The following is a 14197-nucleotide window of genomic DNA, read 5'->3' on the forward strand; positions in this document are numbered from 1 at the left end:
ACTTTAGCCCTAGTGATCTCTCACCTGGATTATACCAATTCATTGTATGTTGGCATTCCAGCATACCAATTTAGGTGCCTCCAACTAGTCCAGGACCAGGCGGCTAGGCTGATTTTTCATCAGCCTAAATTGCATCATGTCAGCCCACTAATGAAAAGCTTACATTGGCTCCCAGTGAGTAAGCACTGCATTTTTAAGATAGGCTGTACTATTTGTAAAGCACTACATGGCAACGGCCCGGCTTTCATTTTGGCGTGTCTCCACCGTTACACTCCCTCTCTAAACATTAGATCCTCTCATCTCAATCTGCTGGAAATTCCTTCAGCAAAACAGAAGAAGTATGGCGGACTACGGTTCTCTGTCTTTGCTCCCCAACTTTGGAACTCCCTTCCAGTGGAGCTAAGGTCTTTGTGCTCCCTTGCCCAATTCAGGAAACAGTTAAAGACCTGGCTGTTTACTCACGTGTATTCTTGAGCACTTTCCTCGCCACCGCCATGATCCTTACATGAGCGCCAAGAAACCGTTGGTGTACGCAAGCTTAATAAGTGCTTTTAACATAACATAACAGCAAAACAGGAGGGTAGTGGGCAAAACATTTGCGGGAAAACCACACTAAGTCTGACAGGTCTAACAATGTATTTATTTTGATTACAAAATCGTATAACATAACTAAAGTTGTTTGTGGGACAGACTTAAGACGTTGTTATTCACAGAAGAGGTTATATAAAATTCTTCACAGAAAGGGTCATAAACTACCTTGAAATATTCTACAAGACTCAAGCGGAAAGAGGGCAATAACCATAGTTCTGGAGCAAAGGCAGCTGGAGAGTAAGACCAACAAGCATTGGCATAGTCAAAAGGTTGCGCCTTTGAAACTTTGTTAGTGTTAAGCCAGAGCTATTGGCTTTGCAACTGTCTTTAAGCTATGTTGTAGAGCAGTGTGGATGAATGAAATGTGATTCCAATGGCTCAATCCCCACCCCTCTCACAAATACCGAGCTGTTTGCTAGAGCCGGTTTCGGTCGGTTTTGTTACAGGAGGTCGATATTGCCGGCCCGGTAATAAAAACAGCCCCCCAGGGGCCCAAAACCCGCCCCACCCTGGCGGCCCACCGGGGAAACACACGGTGCCCGCTACAGCCAGTCCGGCCCTGCAGATGACATTGTGGGAGGTGGAAATGCTATATCCCACGTTTCCAAAATGTATAAACCGGGACCCAGACTCTGGTGTTCACACCCTATAGAAGTGCTAGGATGCACATTACCGGTCCTTCAGAAAGAAACTGAAAACACACCCTGTCTGAACTCAAACCACTACCAATCCCTGCAAAGTCTGCATAGGGCCTACTTTAGTTTGCAGAAATGTGCTGTTCAAGTCTCCTCACTCACACAAAGCTCATCACCGAAAAGTGGATAAACAAAAAATGCATCCCTATTTTCAGAGTTTCCCAATTATGACCCAAAAGAGTGTAAGCCCCATCACCCAAATAACATTCGTCTACCTGTTTTTTAGTATTCTACCCCCTCCCACAACAACAAACTTGCAAATTAAAGAAAAAAAGAAAGTTGTTTGTTGTTTGTCATGACATTACTACATCTCACCTCGTCGTTTCTCTGCCACACAAGGCTACAGGCATCGGTGAGTGGAATCAGGGGTTAAGGGGTTTCCTTTATTGAGCACAAGATGGGGATTAAGAGAGGAGACAGTGGTGAAGATTAAAAAAGGGAGCAGTGAGATGGCAAAAAAATGGGGAGATGGGTGGAAAAAGACGAAAAGGATGACAAGAAGGGGGAGTAGGTGGGAAAGAAGAGGAAAGACAACAAGCAAATGGAGAAAAGAATACCTAGCGAAGCAGTGAGATGGAGAGAGAGGATGTAGAGGCGGGAGTAGATCATGAAGAGAGAAAAGGTAGGAGGAGAGGTCAAAACTAAGAAAGAGTGAGAAAAAAGAAGGGTGGCGGGACCTATTGGCTTTACCAATGCCCTTAAGTGATGCTATGGAGCTTTGGGAAAATAAGCTTTTTGTTAGAAGGGGAATCGGTGGCAGGACACCAGCCCTCACCCCAACACAAAGTTATAAACATAAATTTTGTGTTTGTCAGGGGGAGTGGTGTAATGAATAGTGCTCAAAGCTGATGTGGCTTCTTGGCACTAATTAGCAGGAATCTGTAAGGGCTCTAGCTAGAGGAACTATATGGGATATTAGTCACAAACAAGAATTAAATATTTCAATACATTACAATATTGAAAAGCATTTCATAAAGCCTGCATTATGGTAAGATGAATTAAATGCCCGACCGTCTATGTGCCCTTTAACTCATCGAAAAGTATACAGATACATCATGCCCACAAAAATCCCACATGCTTATGTCACCGGTGGCATCTTGACCTTACATGTCTCAGTGAGCCATTGAAGACAGCAGGCAACCCTTTCCAAAGTATCATAGGTACAGAGTAGCACAGAGAAGACTGGAGCAAGGCATAGCGGTACAACATAGATGTTAAGTATCATGAGCACAGACTTGTGCAGGGTACAAACTGGAACAGACCAGACTGTCCCAAAACATAGCGCTACAGCATAGATGAACATAGATGTGAAGTATCTCAAGTACAGATTATGTTATAGCTGTATGTATTCACTTTTGGATCTCACATGACCCTTCCTCAAATGTGAATACAATAATTGCTGGCAGCGAAGCAGAGTATAACAACAGTAGGCCCTTAATATGCAAAAAGTTGCAAGAATGTTGTTATTTGAAAGTTTTGCATACTTTAGAAACAAAATAGGAGTTATGGGAAACAGGAAGCCAAGACAAGCCTGGTATGGTGCTGCTTAAGGCGAGCGTTGCTGTTATAAACACGGTAGGGAGGTCAACCACTCTCCTGTCCTCAAAAACAAGTCATCACAAATTGTAGAGCCAGCAGCCTGACAGTTTCATGTTTTTAGAGAGACATAAAAGCCCCCAGGAGAACCAGCAGGATGAAACACTGAGCCCAAGCCTGAAGAGCTCTCAAGCTTTGCTTCCAACCCTCCTAACTTTCCTGGACCCTCCCTTTGAAGAGAAACAAATGGCAGGAAAAAATGCCTGGGACATTGATTAGCAGGCTCGCTCTTTTCTGCAGCACCCTGGGGGTCCCATGCACAGCGGGGGATGGATGGGGGCATTTTACTGTCATTCCTGTAAAGACTGTCGTTTTTAAAGCCGTGCCCTGGCAAAAACTGCAGGCTTCAACAAGAATACCCAGAAGAGTAGCAGATAGTAAGGGGAGAAAAGAAAACCTGCTCACAGACTGAAATGAGGGACTTTTAGGAATCACACTTAAAATGGACGAAGCCAGAAGAGCTTTTGAAAACACGTGCCTGTGCCATACATATACATACACACATAAATATATTTGTACATTCATACATTATACATACAAATATATATACACACACACACACACACAAGTGGGGAGAAGAGGGCCACTGTATTAGATAGAGGGCATCTAGTAATTTGACCAACCTTGGTCTTGTTATAAGTGGAAAATGCCCCTATGTTGTATCACATACCGTGGGCCGCTTGAAGCAGCTGAGATTTCAAGGGTCAGGCATGACTAGAGACACACACATCATGTAGCAAGTAGCTGCACAGGAAGGACAGCAGCAATGATGGGAGGAAGGGGGTACGAGCGAGGGGGCAACAGATGGCCAGAGGTGGCCAACAAAACAATCAGTGAATTCCGATAGGAGGGAACCAAGTACCAAAAGGTGGGACAGATGAACACTATTCATCCACCAGAGCAAAGGAATTTTGAAGGGCAGGCCAAACAACCAACCAAAAGCGCTGGGCAAGTTGAAAGCCTATAAACTGAATACAGCATGTCTTGTAGACAGCGCACGCGCTGCCTAGGCTCGATCTAAAAAGGATCTGCAGTAGTGGTCTAAACCCTTCAAAGGATTGCTTATGAGAAACTCATACGAGATGCTGTAATGTCAACAATTATCTATAGGTGGCGCTGTGCCCAAACATATGAACTACTTTAGATTTTTTTTTTTTAGGGCTCGGCCTACGCCCACGAAGGGGGTGGAGCTTCGAGCTCCTAATGCTAAAGAAGAAAGAAAGGATCTCTAGGGCTCTGAACAGACACATTCCTTAGTGTATTCTGTCATCTGCCTAGTGATTCGTCTTCGCTGTGCTGTGTATGTAGTAGCGTTGACGTGATAGGCTGTAAGTAATTTACGCGTGCCCGATGTGGCATATTGTGTGCGAGAACGAGCACGGCAGAGTGATTAATCTTAATTACGAGCTGTCAGAGTGCCCGTGTAATGCAATCCAGATGGTGCGAGCGCGTTCACCATTGCATGCAACAGAACAGTGACACGGTAAGCGAGCTAAGGACCCTTTGTGGGAGCGCTGAAAGATTCTTCAGTGAAAGATGCAAATGTATGCATAGGCCGCGACTTACATCTCCTGCCACCTCAAGGCGCACGGGGGCGAATTCCGGCATTGACAGCCGCTCCTGCGAGTAATTAACATTTTTCTTTAGTGTTACACTTTACGATTGCTAAATTTCGAGAACAGATTCAACCGAAGCGCAGCTATTTAAATGAGACGTTTTCTTCAAATAGGAAATGCCTCATCAATGGTTCGAGCCAATTAGGAAGTGAAATTCGAGTCCTCTTTAAAAATGGAGAGGGAAAGGTTTGTGAGCGCTCGTTTAGCCGAGGTTATGGAAACTATAAAAAAAAATGTGACGATGAAAGAATGCTTTTAAGTAGGACCTTAAAGCATAATTCTGTGAACGGTATTCCTCTACCGTAGGCTTCTCTTCCGTTTATTAAAAATAATGATTTACCTACATGCCATTAATAAGTTAAAAAAAAATGTTTTCGAAATGCAAATAAAAGCCACAGTATGACTTTTGCAACCACAAGGCGCTCCGGCTAACTGGAGATCTGACCTGCATCCCTCGGAAGCAATTAAAAAGCAGCTCTGTGGGGGCTTACCGAGCTTTAAATCAGCAGCCCGGGAGAAGTTTGACAATGTGCATGCACCCAAAAAAAATAATAATAACATTCCATTCTTTGGCCGTACGTGGAAAAAATGCCATGTGGAAGTGGTTTCGAGTCCTCTCCTGGGTCGCGATTCAGCTCACAATCTCGGCAATAGACTGGGATGTGAATAAAACTGCCAGAAATGTGAGGTGATTTGCCTGGATGTTTGAAACCTTCTTGCTCTGCTGAAAATGTCTCTCTCTCTCTTATATAACATGCATTTACAGAGCGCCACTTTACCCCACAAGAGCTCGCGTGCTGCTGTTGACAGATAACAGATGTTTACTGTTATCCGACTCGGTGGTACTCATTTTATCAACCTCAGAAGGATGAAAGGCTGAGTGGAGTCACACGTGCGACAGGCTAGTGAAGCCAATGCATATCTACAGGCTAGTGAAGCCAATGCATATCTACAGGCTAGCGATGACAGTGCATATCTACAGGCTAGCGATGACAGTGCATATCTACAGGCTAGCGATGACAGTGCATATCTACAGGCTAGCGATGATAATGCATATCTACAGGCTAGCGACGACAGCGCATATCTACAGGATAGCAATGACAGCGCATATCTACAGGCTAGCGATGACAGAGCATATCTACAGGCTAGCGATGACAGTGCATATCTACAGGCTAGTGAAGCCAATGCATATCTACAGGCTAGCGATGACAGTGCATATCTACAGGCTAGCGATGACAGTGCATATCTACAGGCTAGCGATGACAGTGCATATATACAGCCTTGCGATGACAATGCATATCTACAGGCTAGCGATGACAGTGCATATCTACAGGCTAGTGAAGCCAATGCATATCTACAGGCTAGTGATGACAGTGCATATCTACAGGCTAGCGATGACAGTGCATATCTACAGGCTAGCGATGACAGTGCATATCTACAGGCTAGCGATGATAATGCATATCTACAGGCTAGTGACGACAGCGCATATCTACAGGATAGCAATGACAGCGCATATCTACAGGCTAGCGATGACAGAGCATATCTACAGGCTAGCGATGACAGTGCATATCTACAGGCTAGTGAAGCCAATGCATATCTACAGGCTAGCGATGACAGAGCATATCTACAGGCTAGCGATGACAGTGCATATCTACAGCCTAGCGATGACAGTGCATATCTACAGGCTAGCGATGATAATGCATATCTACAGGCTAGCGATGACAGCGCATATCTACAGGATAGCAATGACAGCGCATATCTACAGGCTTGTGAAGCCAATGCATATCTACAGGCTAGTGAAGCCAATGCATATCTACAGGCTAGCGATGACAGTGCATATCTACAGGCTTGTGAAGCCAATGCATATCTACAGGCTAGCGATGACAGAGCATATCTACAGGTTAGCGATGACAGCGCATATCTACAGGCTAGCGATGACAGCGCATATCTACAGGATAGCAATGACAGCGCATATCTACAGGCTACTGAAGCCAATGCATATCTACAGGCTAGTGAAGCCAATGCATATCTACAGGCTTGCGATGACAGTGCATATCTACAGGCTAGCGATGACAGAGCATATCTACAGGCTAGCGATGACAGTGCATATCTACAGGCTAGCGATGACAGTGCATATCTACAGGTTAGTGAAGCCAATGCATATCTACAGGCTTGCGATGACAGTGCATATCTACAGGCTAGCGATGACAATGCATATCTACAGGCTAGTGAAGCCAATGCATATCTACAGGCTAGTGAAGCCAATGCATATCTACAGGCTAGCGATGACCGTGCATATCTACAGGCTAGCGATGACAGAGCATATCTACAGGCTAGTGAAGCCAATGCATATCTACAGGCTAGTGAAGCCAATGCATATCTACAGGCTAGCGATGACAGTGCATATCTACAGGCTAGCGATGACAGAGCATATCTACAGGCTAGCGATGACAGAGCATATCTACAGGCTAGCGATGACAGTGCATATCTACAGGCTAGCGATGATAATGCATATCTACAGGCTAGCGACGACAGCGCATATCTACAGGATAGCAATGACAGCGCATATCTACAGGCTAGCGATGACAGAGCATATCTACAGGCTAGCGATGACAGTGCATATCTACATGCTAGCGATGATAATGCATATCTACAGGCTAGCGACGACAGCGCATATCTACAGGATAGCAATGACAGCGCATATCTACAGGCTAGCGATGACAGAGCATATCTACAGGCTAGCGATGACAGTGCATATCCACAGGCTAGTGAAGCCAATGCATATCTACAGGCTAGCGATGACAGTGCATATCTACAGGCTAGCGATGACAGTGCATATCTACAGGCTAGCGATGACAGTGCATATCTACAGGCTAGCGATGACAGTGCATATCTACAGGCTAGCGATGACAGTGCATATCTACAGGCTAGCGATGACAATGCATATCTACAGGCTAGCGATGTCAGTGCATATCTACAGGCTAGTGAAGCCAATGCATATCTACAGGCTAGCGATGACAGTGCATATCTACAGGCTAGCGATGACAGAGCATATCTACAGGCTAGCGATGACAGGGCATATCTACAGGCTAGCGATGACAGTGCATATCTACAGGCTAGCGATGACAATGCATGTCTACAGGCTAGCGATGACAGTGCATATCTACAGGCTAGCGATGACAGAGCATATCTACAGGCTAGCGATGATAGAGCATATCTACAGGCTAGCGATGACAGTGCATATCTACAGGCTAGCGATGACAGTACATATCTACAGGCTAGCGATGATAATGCATATCTACAGGCTAGCGATGACAGCGCATATCTACAGGATAGCAATGACAGCGCATATCTACAGGCTAGTGAAGCCAATGCATATCTACAGGCTAGCGATGACAGTGCATATATACAGGCTAGTGAAGCCAATGCATATCTACAGGCTAGCGATGACAGTGCATATCTACAGGCTAGCGATGACAGTGCATACACTCACAAGGAGACCACAGGCAGCTGAGGTGCAATCTTCTCCCACTCACAAGAACGACATCACAGGCAGCAGCAGTGCAAGCTTCTTACACTCACAAGGAGACCACAGGCAGCAGAGGTGCAAGCTTCTCACACTCACAAGAAGGACATCACAGGCAAGTGGTGCAATATTCTCACACTCACAAGGAGATCACTGGCAGTACACACCACATGAACACACTCCATAACACATAGCAACAATACATTGGCATTTACAATGCCATTAGCTCAAACTCAAATAAATCTGAGCCCGATTGCATTTCTAATGCTTGTTTTAACTTGTGCTCGGATATCTTTCAACTCTGAAATCGGGTCTCTCCCTGAAGTAGTCCCCTTTCCACGTCTTTGGAAATATATAGGAAGTGTAGACCTCAATTTACACTGTTAGTGTTGACAGATCTGGTCTCTCCCTGGTGGCCAGTCCACCTGAGCAGCTTGGGTTACTGACCCCTTGACACGGACCTTGTTTTCACAGGTGTGGGTCTTCACTTTCAGCGCACAAATTGCTTGCGCCCACTTTTGTCTGGCAGTTTTCAGCGAATGACGCAACACAAACAAATTCAATCTTGTGGCAAGTAAAACGTTTTTATTTTGCGAGCAAATGTTTATATAGTTCTTGATTATTGCCCTATACCCGAGTGTAGAAGTCTCTTTACACGTTAGTTCTTTAAATATCAGGTACTGTGAAAGCCGGGATTGACCCCAGCTTTTTTCTGCTTTATTTGCGAAATTCAGCCACAAGATGGAGTAGTTTCTTACCTGTAACTTCAGTTCTGTAGTAGGGGTATCTCTGTATAGTCATAATCTTGTGAAGTCTCGCCCATGTGCGTGGACCCCGGAGCAATCGAAATAGTCTCTTAAGTAGTCTTCTTCTGCAGTCCTGCATAGACACTTAAGAGAAAATCAAAGACAAATAATGCAGCCTAAAACTACAAGGCTACATTGGCCATCACTTCATCTCGAAGTGAATAAGATAGCCAAATAATAGTACATTTTACACACTTTGTAAAGTTTCACACCTAGAGAAACTCCCCTTCACAAAAATCCTTTGTCATGATAGAGTGGAAGGGTTTGACAGATCAGCACCATAGGCTGCCATTATGTGTCTGGAAAAGAGCTACTGTGCCTTTAAGGAACTCTCCAGATACCCTAGTTATCCCAGGATGCACAGCCAAAGGCCTTTTACTTTCAGTTCTTTTTGAAAGTGTATAAAGCCAGGCCTGTAGCATTCAGTACATTATCATTTCATCACCCCGGGGAGGAGGGAGGGCGCTTATGACTATAACAGAGATACCCCTACTACAGAACTGGGTTACAGGTAAGAAACTACTCCTTCTGTAGTAGGGGATCTCTGTGTATAGTCATAATCTTGTGAATAGAATGGCAAGCCCATCCCAACAAACCAAGCCAGCGGTGGAGGAAAGAGACAAAACCACTAAGGTGCAAATAGATTTCTCAACAAAGCCTGCCCAACCTGAGCGTCTGCTCTTGAATCAGAGTCCAGGCAGTAGTGTTTGACAAAGGTATGGACCGACTTCCAAGTGGCAGCCCTACAGATATCTGCAATGGGAACATTACGTAGCAAAGCCGTTGTAGCCGCTTTGCCCCTGGTGGAATGAGCCTTAGGCTTACCCCCTAAGGTCTTGTTAGCCTTCTGGTAACATAACTGGATACAGGACACAATCCATCTAGAGATAGACTTTTTAGATGTGGCAAGCCCAGTCCTGACCAAACCATAATTGACAAACAATTGGTCTGACCTACGAATGTCCTTGGTCTTATCTAAGTAGAACTTCAACACCCTTCTCACATCCAGGGAATGAGGAGACCTCTCCGCCAGAGAGAAAGGATGTTGAAAAACCGTAGGTAAAGTTATCGTCTGATTGACATGAAAATCAGAAATCACTTTAGGCAGGAACTTAGGGTGAGTCCTCATGACAACCTTAGAAGCATGAAACACAGTATAAGGCTCTTGGCAACACAAGGCCTGGATCTCTCTCACCCTGCGGGCCGATGTTATAGCCACCAGGATAGAGGCTGTAGAGAAGCCTTATGAATAGGTTCAAAAGGTTCCTTCATTAACCGGGACAGGACCACATTCAGTTCCCATGAAGGCGACGGACGCCTAACAAGGGGAAATACTTTCTTCAATCCCTCCCAAAAATCTTTAATTACAGGAATCTGGAAGAAGGATGTTTGTGAAGGGCATTTCCTATACGCAGTTAATGCTGCAAGGTGAACTTAAATTGAATGGATATTAAGGCCAGATTGAGCCAAATGCAAGAGATATGGAAGAATGACATCTTCCTTGCAGGAGGTAGGATCAGCGTTCTTGGACATGCACCAGATGCAGAACCTTTTCCACTTGTAGGCATAGGAAGTCCTGGTGGAAGGTCTCTTAGCCTCCTTGAGTATTTCCGTGCAGTTGTCAGGCAAGTTCAAGTGTCCATACTGTACTATCTCAGGAGCCATGCCGCCAAAGTCAACGATGAGAGATTGGGATGCACCATCAGCCCCCCGAACTTCGTTAGAAGGTCCGGCCGATATGGAAGCTGCAGATGGGGTTGGAGAGGCCGGTGGAGCAGGTCCATGAACCACCACTGTCGAGGCCACTCCGGAGCAATGAAGATCATTCGCGCTCTGGATTGAGATAGCTTGATGAGTACTGCCCGAATCAGGGGACTGGGCGGAAAAGCGTACAGAAAGTAGTTCGATCAGCTGATCCATAGCACATTCCCTAGAGTCCCCGGTTGGTAAAACCTGGAGGCAAAGTCTCTGCATTTTCTGTTTTCGGCAGTGGCGAACAGATCTATGTCTGGAGTGCCCTATCTTCCAAAGATGTTTCCTAGTACCTCATCATTTAGGACCCACTCGTGATTTTCCTGGACCAGCCTGCTGAGTCTCGTCCGCCTGAGCTTTCTGCACACCTGGTAGATGGGCAACCATTATCATCAATCCTCTGGCTAGCAGCCAGTGCCAGATCGCCTGCGCTTCTTGGGGCGGTTTGCGCGATCTCGAGCCCCCTGCTTGTTGAGGTAATGCATTGTGGTCGTACTGTCCATCTGTACAAGCAAGGAGTTGGTCTGGAAGGACGGATGAAAGGCTTTCAGCGCCAAATGAACAGCTCTGAGTTCCAGAAAGTTGATGTGGTACGTGGATTCCGTCTGGGATCACGTTCCTTGGCTCTGTAGATGGTCTGAATGTGCTCCCCAGCCATGGAGAGAAGCATCCGTCACAATAGTCTGTATGGGAACGTCCTTGTGGAACGGAACCCCCTTGAGGAGATTCTCTGCTGAACACCACCATCTCAGGGACTGTTGAGCGTGTGGAGACAGTTGGATCCTGTCGTCCCAGCTCCCCCATTTCTGGTCCCATTGATCCTCCAGACATTCCTGCAGCGGTCTCATGTGGAGGCGTGCATGTGGTGTGGTGTGAGGAAGATGCAAGAGGCCATCGACCCCAGAAGAGAAGGCACCATCCTCACGGTCGTTGATGGACCGGACATGAGAGCCTGAGCCTTCCGAAGGATCGATAAGCGTCGGTCCTCCAAAGGAGACACGCCTGCTCTGAAAGTATTGATTCAGGCTCCTAAGCACTGCAGTCCCTGAACCGGAGTCGGGACGGACTTGGACATGTTGATATGTAAACACAGCTGATTCAACAGAACGGTAGTCCTGTTAAAATGCAATTGTGCTTCCTGGAAGGTGGAGGCTTTGATCAACCAGTCGTGCAGGTACGGGTAGACAAACACCTTGTTCTTTCTCAGGTGCGCTGCCACCACTGCCATGCATTTTGAAAAAGTCCTGGGTGCAGACTTCAGACCAAACGATAGTATGGTGTAATGATAGTGATTGGTGCCGACCAGGAAGCGCAGGAACTTCCTGTGTTTCCGTGCATTGGGCACAATGAAGTACACATCCTGCAGATACATTGCGCAAAGCCAGTCTCCTCGTTGCAGCAGAGGATAAATCTGGTGCAAGGACAGCATGCAAAATTTCTCCCTGCGAATCCATTTGTTTGCTTGTCGCAAATCCAGAATGGGCCTGAACTCCTTTTTGTCTTTTTGCGTACCAGAAAGAACCTTGAGTATAGACCTTTTCCCCTTTGAGACAGAGGGACGTCTTCTAACGCGCTTTTTCTTAACAGGGTATCGGCCTCCGCTTGAAGTTCGCGCAGCTGGTAGTGCTAACGAACCGGTGGAATAGCTGGAGGAGGGCTGACAAAATGAAGACTGTATCCATTGCAAACAATATTCAGCACCCACTTGTCCTGAGTAATTTTTCTCCACTCTGCCAAGTAATTCTGTATGCTTCTCCCCACAGGAGCGGGTAATGGACGAGGGGGAAGTAACTCCTCAGGTCTTAGACCCAACCAAACCCTTATTCGCCGAGGAGGCCTGCTTGCCGCCTCTGCCCCTCTGACGTTTCTGGAAGGGTTGTCGCTGGTATTGCTGTTGTTGCTGCTGCTGTTTGCCAGCTTGGCGACCTTGCCCCCGCTGAAATCTCTGGGAAGAGTAACGCCTCTGGAAGGGACAGAAGGATTTCCGCTGGTCCTTTGGTTTCTCCAAACCTACAGCTTTCAGCGTTTCCACTTCCACCTTCATGCGGGCCATCTGTTCGTCCGCATGAACCCCGAAGAGGGTAGATCCCGAAAAGGGCAAGTTAGCAATCCGCTGTTGCGCCTCAGGCTTAAGAGAGGTAAGGCACAACCAGGAGTGGTGTCTCAAGTTTATGCCATGGCAGTACCCATGCGCATCCAGGAGAAAGGCATCCGCCGATGAACTGATGACCTGATTTGAGACCATCATGCCCTCATTGAAGATCTCCTGGAAGTCTTCTCTCCTGTCCCTTGGGAGGAGCTCAATGAATTGCTGCACGGACTCCCACAAGGAGCGGTCATACCGACCCAAAATGCCCTGATGAACGTGTCGCTTTCATTGAAGTGGCAGCTGTACTGTAGACTTTTCTTCCTGCCGAATCCACTTGACGGCTCTCCTTGTCTGGAGGAACCATAGACGAAGGGGCAGTGGAATGCTGCTTCTTGGCCGCTGTCACAATGACCGAATCCGGCACAGGATCTGCTCTTAAGAATGCTGGATGCGAATCCGGGGGCCTGTACTTCTTTTGAAATCTAGATGGCGCCGACTTCACCGAGGCCGGCGTCAGAAACAGCTCCATGGCCGGTTCCTCCAGTCATGGCACCAAAGGCAGCAACGGGCGAGAGAGGTGACTGCGCTGCAACATTTCAAATATCAGAGAAGTAGAAGGGGTGGGTACAGTCAATGTGATCCCCAGCTTTGCTGCCCCCCTCAGCAGCACATCCTGGAACGTCACAATGTCATCCACTGGTGACACTCTTGTCGGAGGAGAGTCCGACAAAGTGGGAGAATATCTCCTGTCACTGGACGAGTCCGTATACCTGGAACGTGACCTTTCCCTCCGCCGACGATGATGTGACCTCGTCGAAGATCTACACTCGCTGTGAGAGCGATGCCTCCCTCTGGATCTTGACCTTGGCTTTCAGAGCCTTGCAGAAACCACCGGCCCAGGAGGCTGCGGAAGAGGCTGAGCCCGAACCAAAGGTTTCGGTTGTGGAGGCCGAGGCGGTGGTGGAGGAGGAGGAGGAGACGGAGGTGGTGGAGGAGGAAGTTGTGGAAGAGGAGGAGGCGTAGGCGTCCTGGGCCTCAAGGGCGAGTAGGTCCGGGAATAATCAGAGTCCGGTGACCTAAGAACTCTCCTCTTCTTACGAGCAGACCTTGGTGAGGACGCTCTGGAGGCGGACCTCTGTGAGTGCGAGCGCCGGCACCGCAGGGGACTCGCCGATGATGGTGACGATAAGAAGCTAACCACAGAGGCACTAGACACCGTTCTGGGCCTCGACTTCCTCTTCGACGTCCACTTTTTCCTCCTCGACGGCGACCTCTTTGATGTCTCTCTTCTCGACGTCGTTCCTCCTGACGTCGACGAACTCCCCGACGTCTAGTGTCTTTGCCTTGACTTCGATCTTTCTCTCCTCGAAGTCGATCTTTGTGTCAACGTTGAAGGCGAACGGCGGTGTCGCCTCGACGGCGAGCGCCTGCCTCTTCAGGACTCATCACTACGTTGATGGTGTGTCGATGCCGGTGAAGTCCTCGACTTCGACCTCGTCCGAGGTCTCGACGTCCTACCCCTCGAC

At 47.3% G+C, this 14197-nt stretch overlaps 1 protein-coding gene across 1 annotated transcript in view; it reads right to left on the reverse strand.

The window, feature by feature from the left end:
- The window catches only part of LOC144768971 (uncharacterized), a 34653-nt gene extending 21453 nt beyond the window's left edge, over positions 1–13200 (reverse strand). Inside the window, exons 1-2 of the mRNA XM_078652962.1 lie at positions 12925–13200; positions 12597–12710 (exon numbers count right to left, since the gene is read on the reverse strand). Coding sequence (XP_078509088.1) covers positions 12597–12710; positions 12925–13200 — 390 coding nt within the window. The remainder of the gene's footprint in view (positions 1–12596; positions 12711–12924) is intronic.
- Between the last annotated feature and the right edge of the window lie 997 nt (positions 13201–14197).

This window comes from Lissotriton helveticus, chromosome 7 (genome assembly GCF_964261635.1).
Source record: "Lissotriton helveticus chromosome 7, aLisHel1.1, whole genome shotgun sequence".
Taxonomy (NCBI): Eukaryota; Metazoa; Chordata; class Amphibia; order Caudata; family Salamandridae; genus Lissotriton; species Lissotriton helveticus.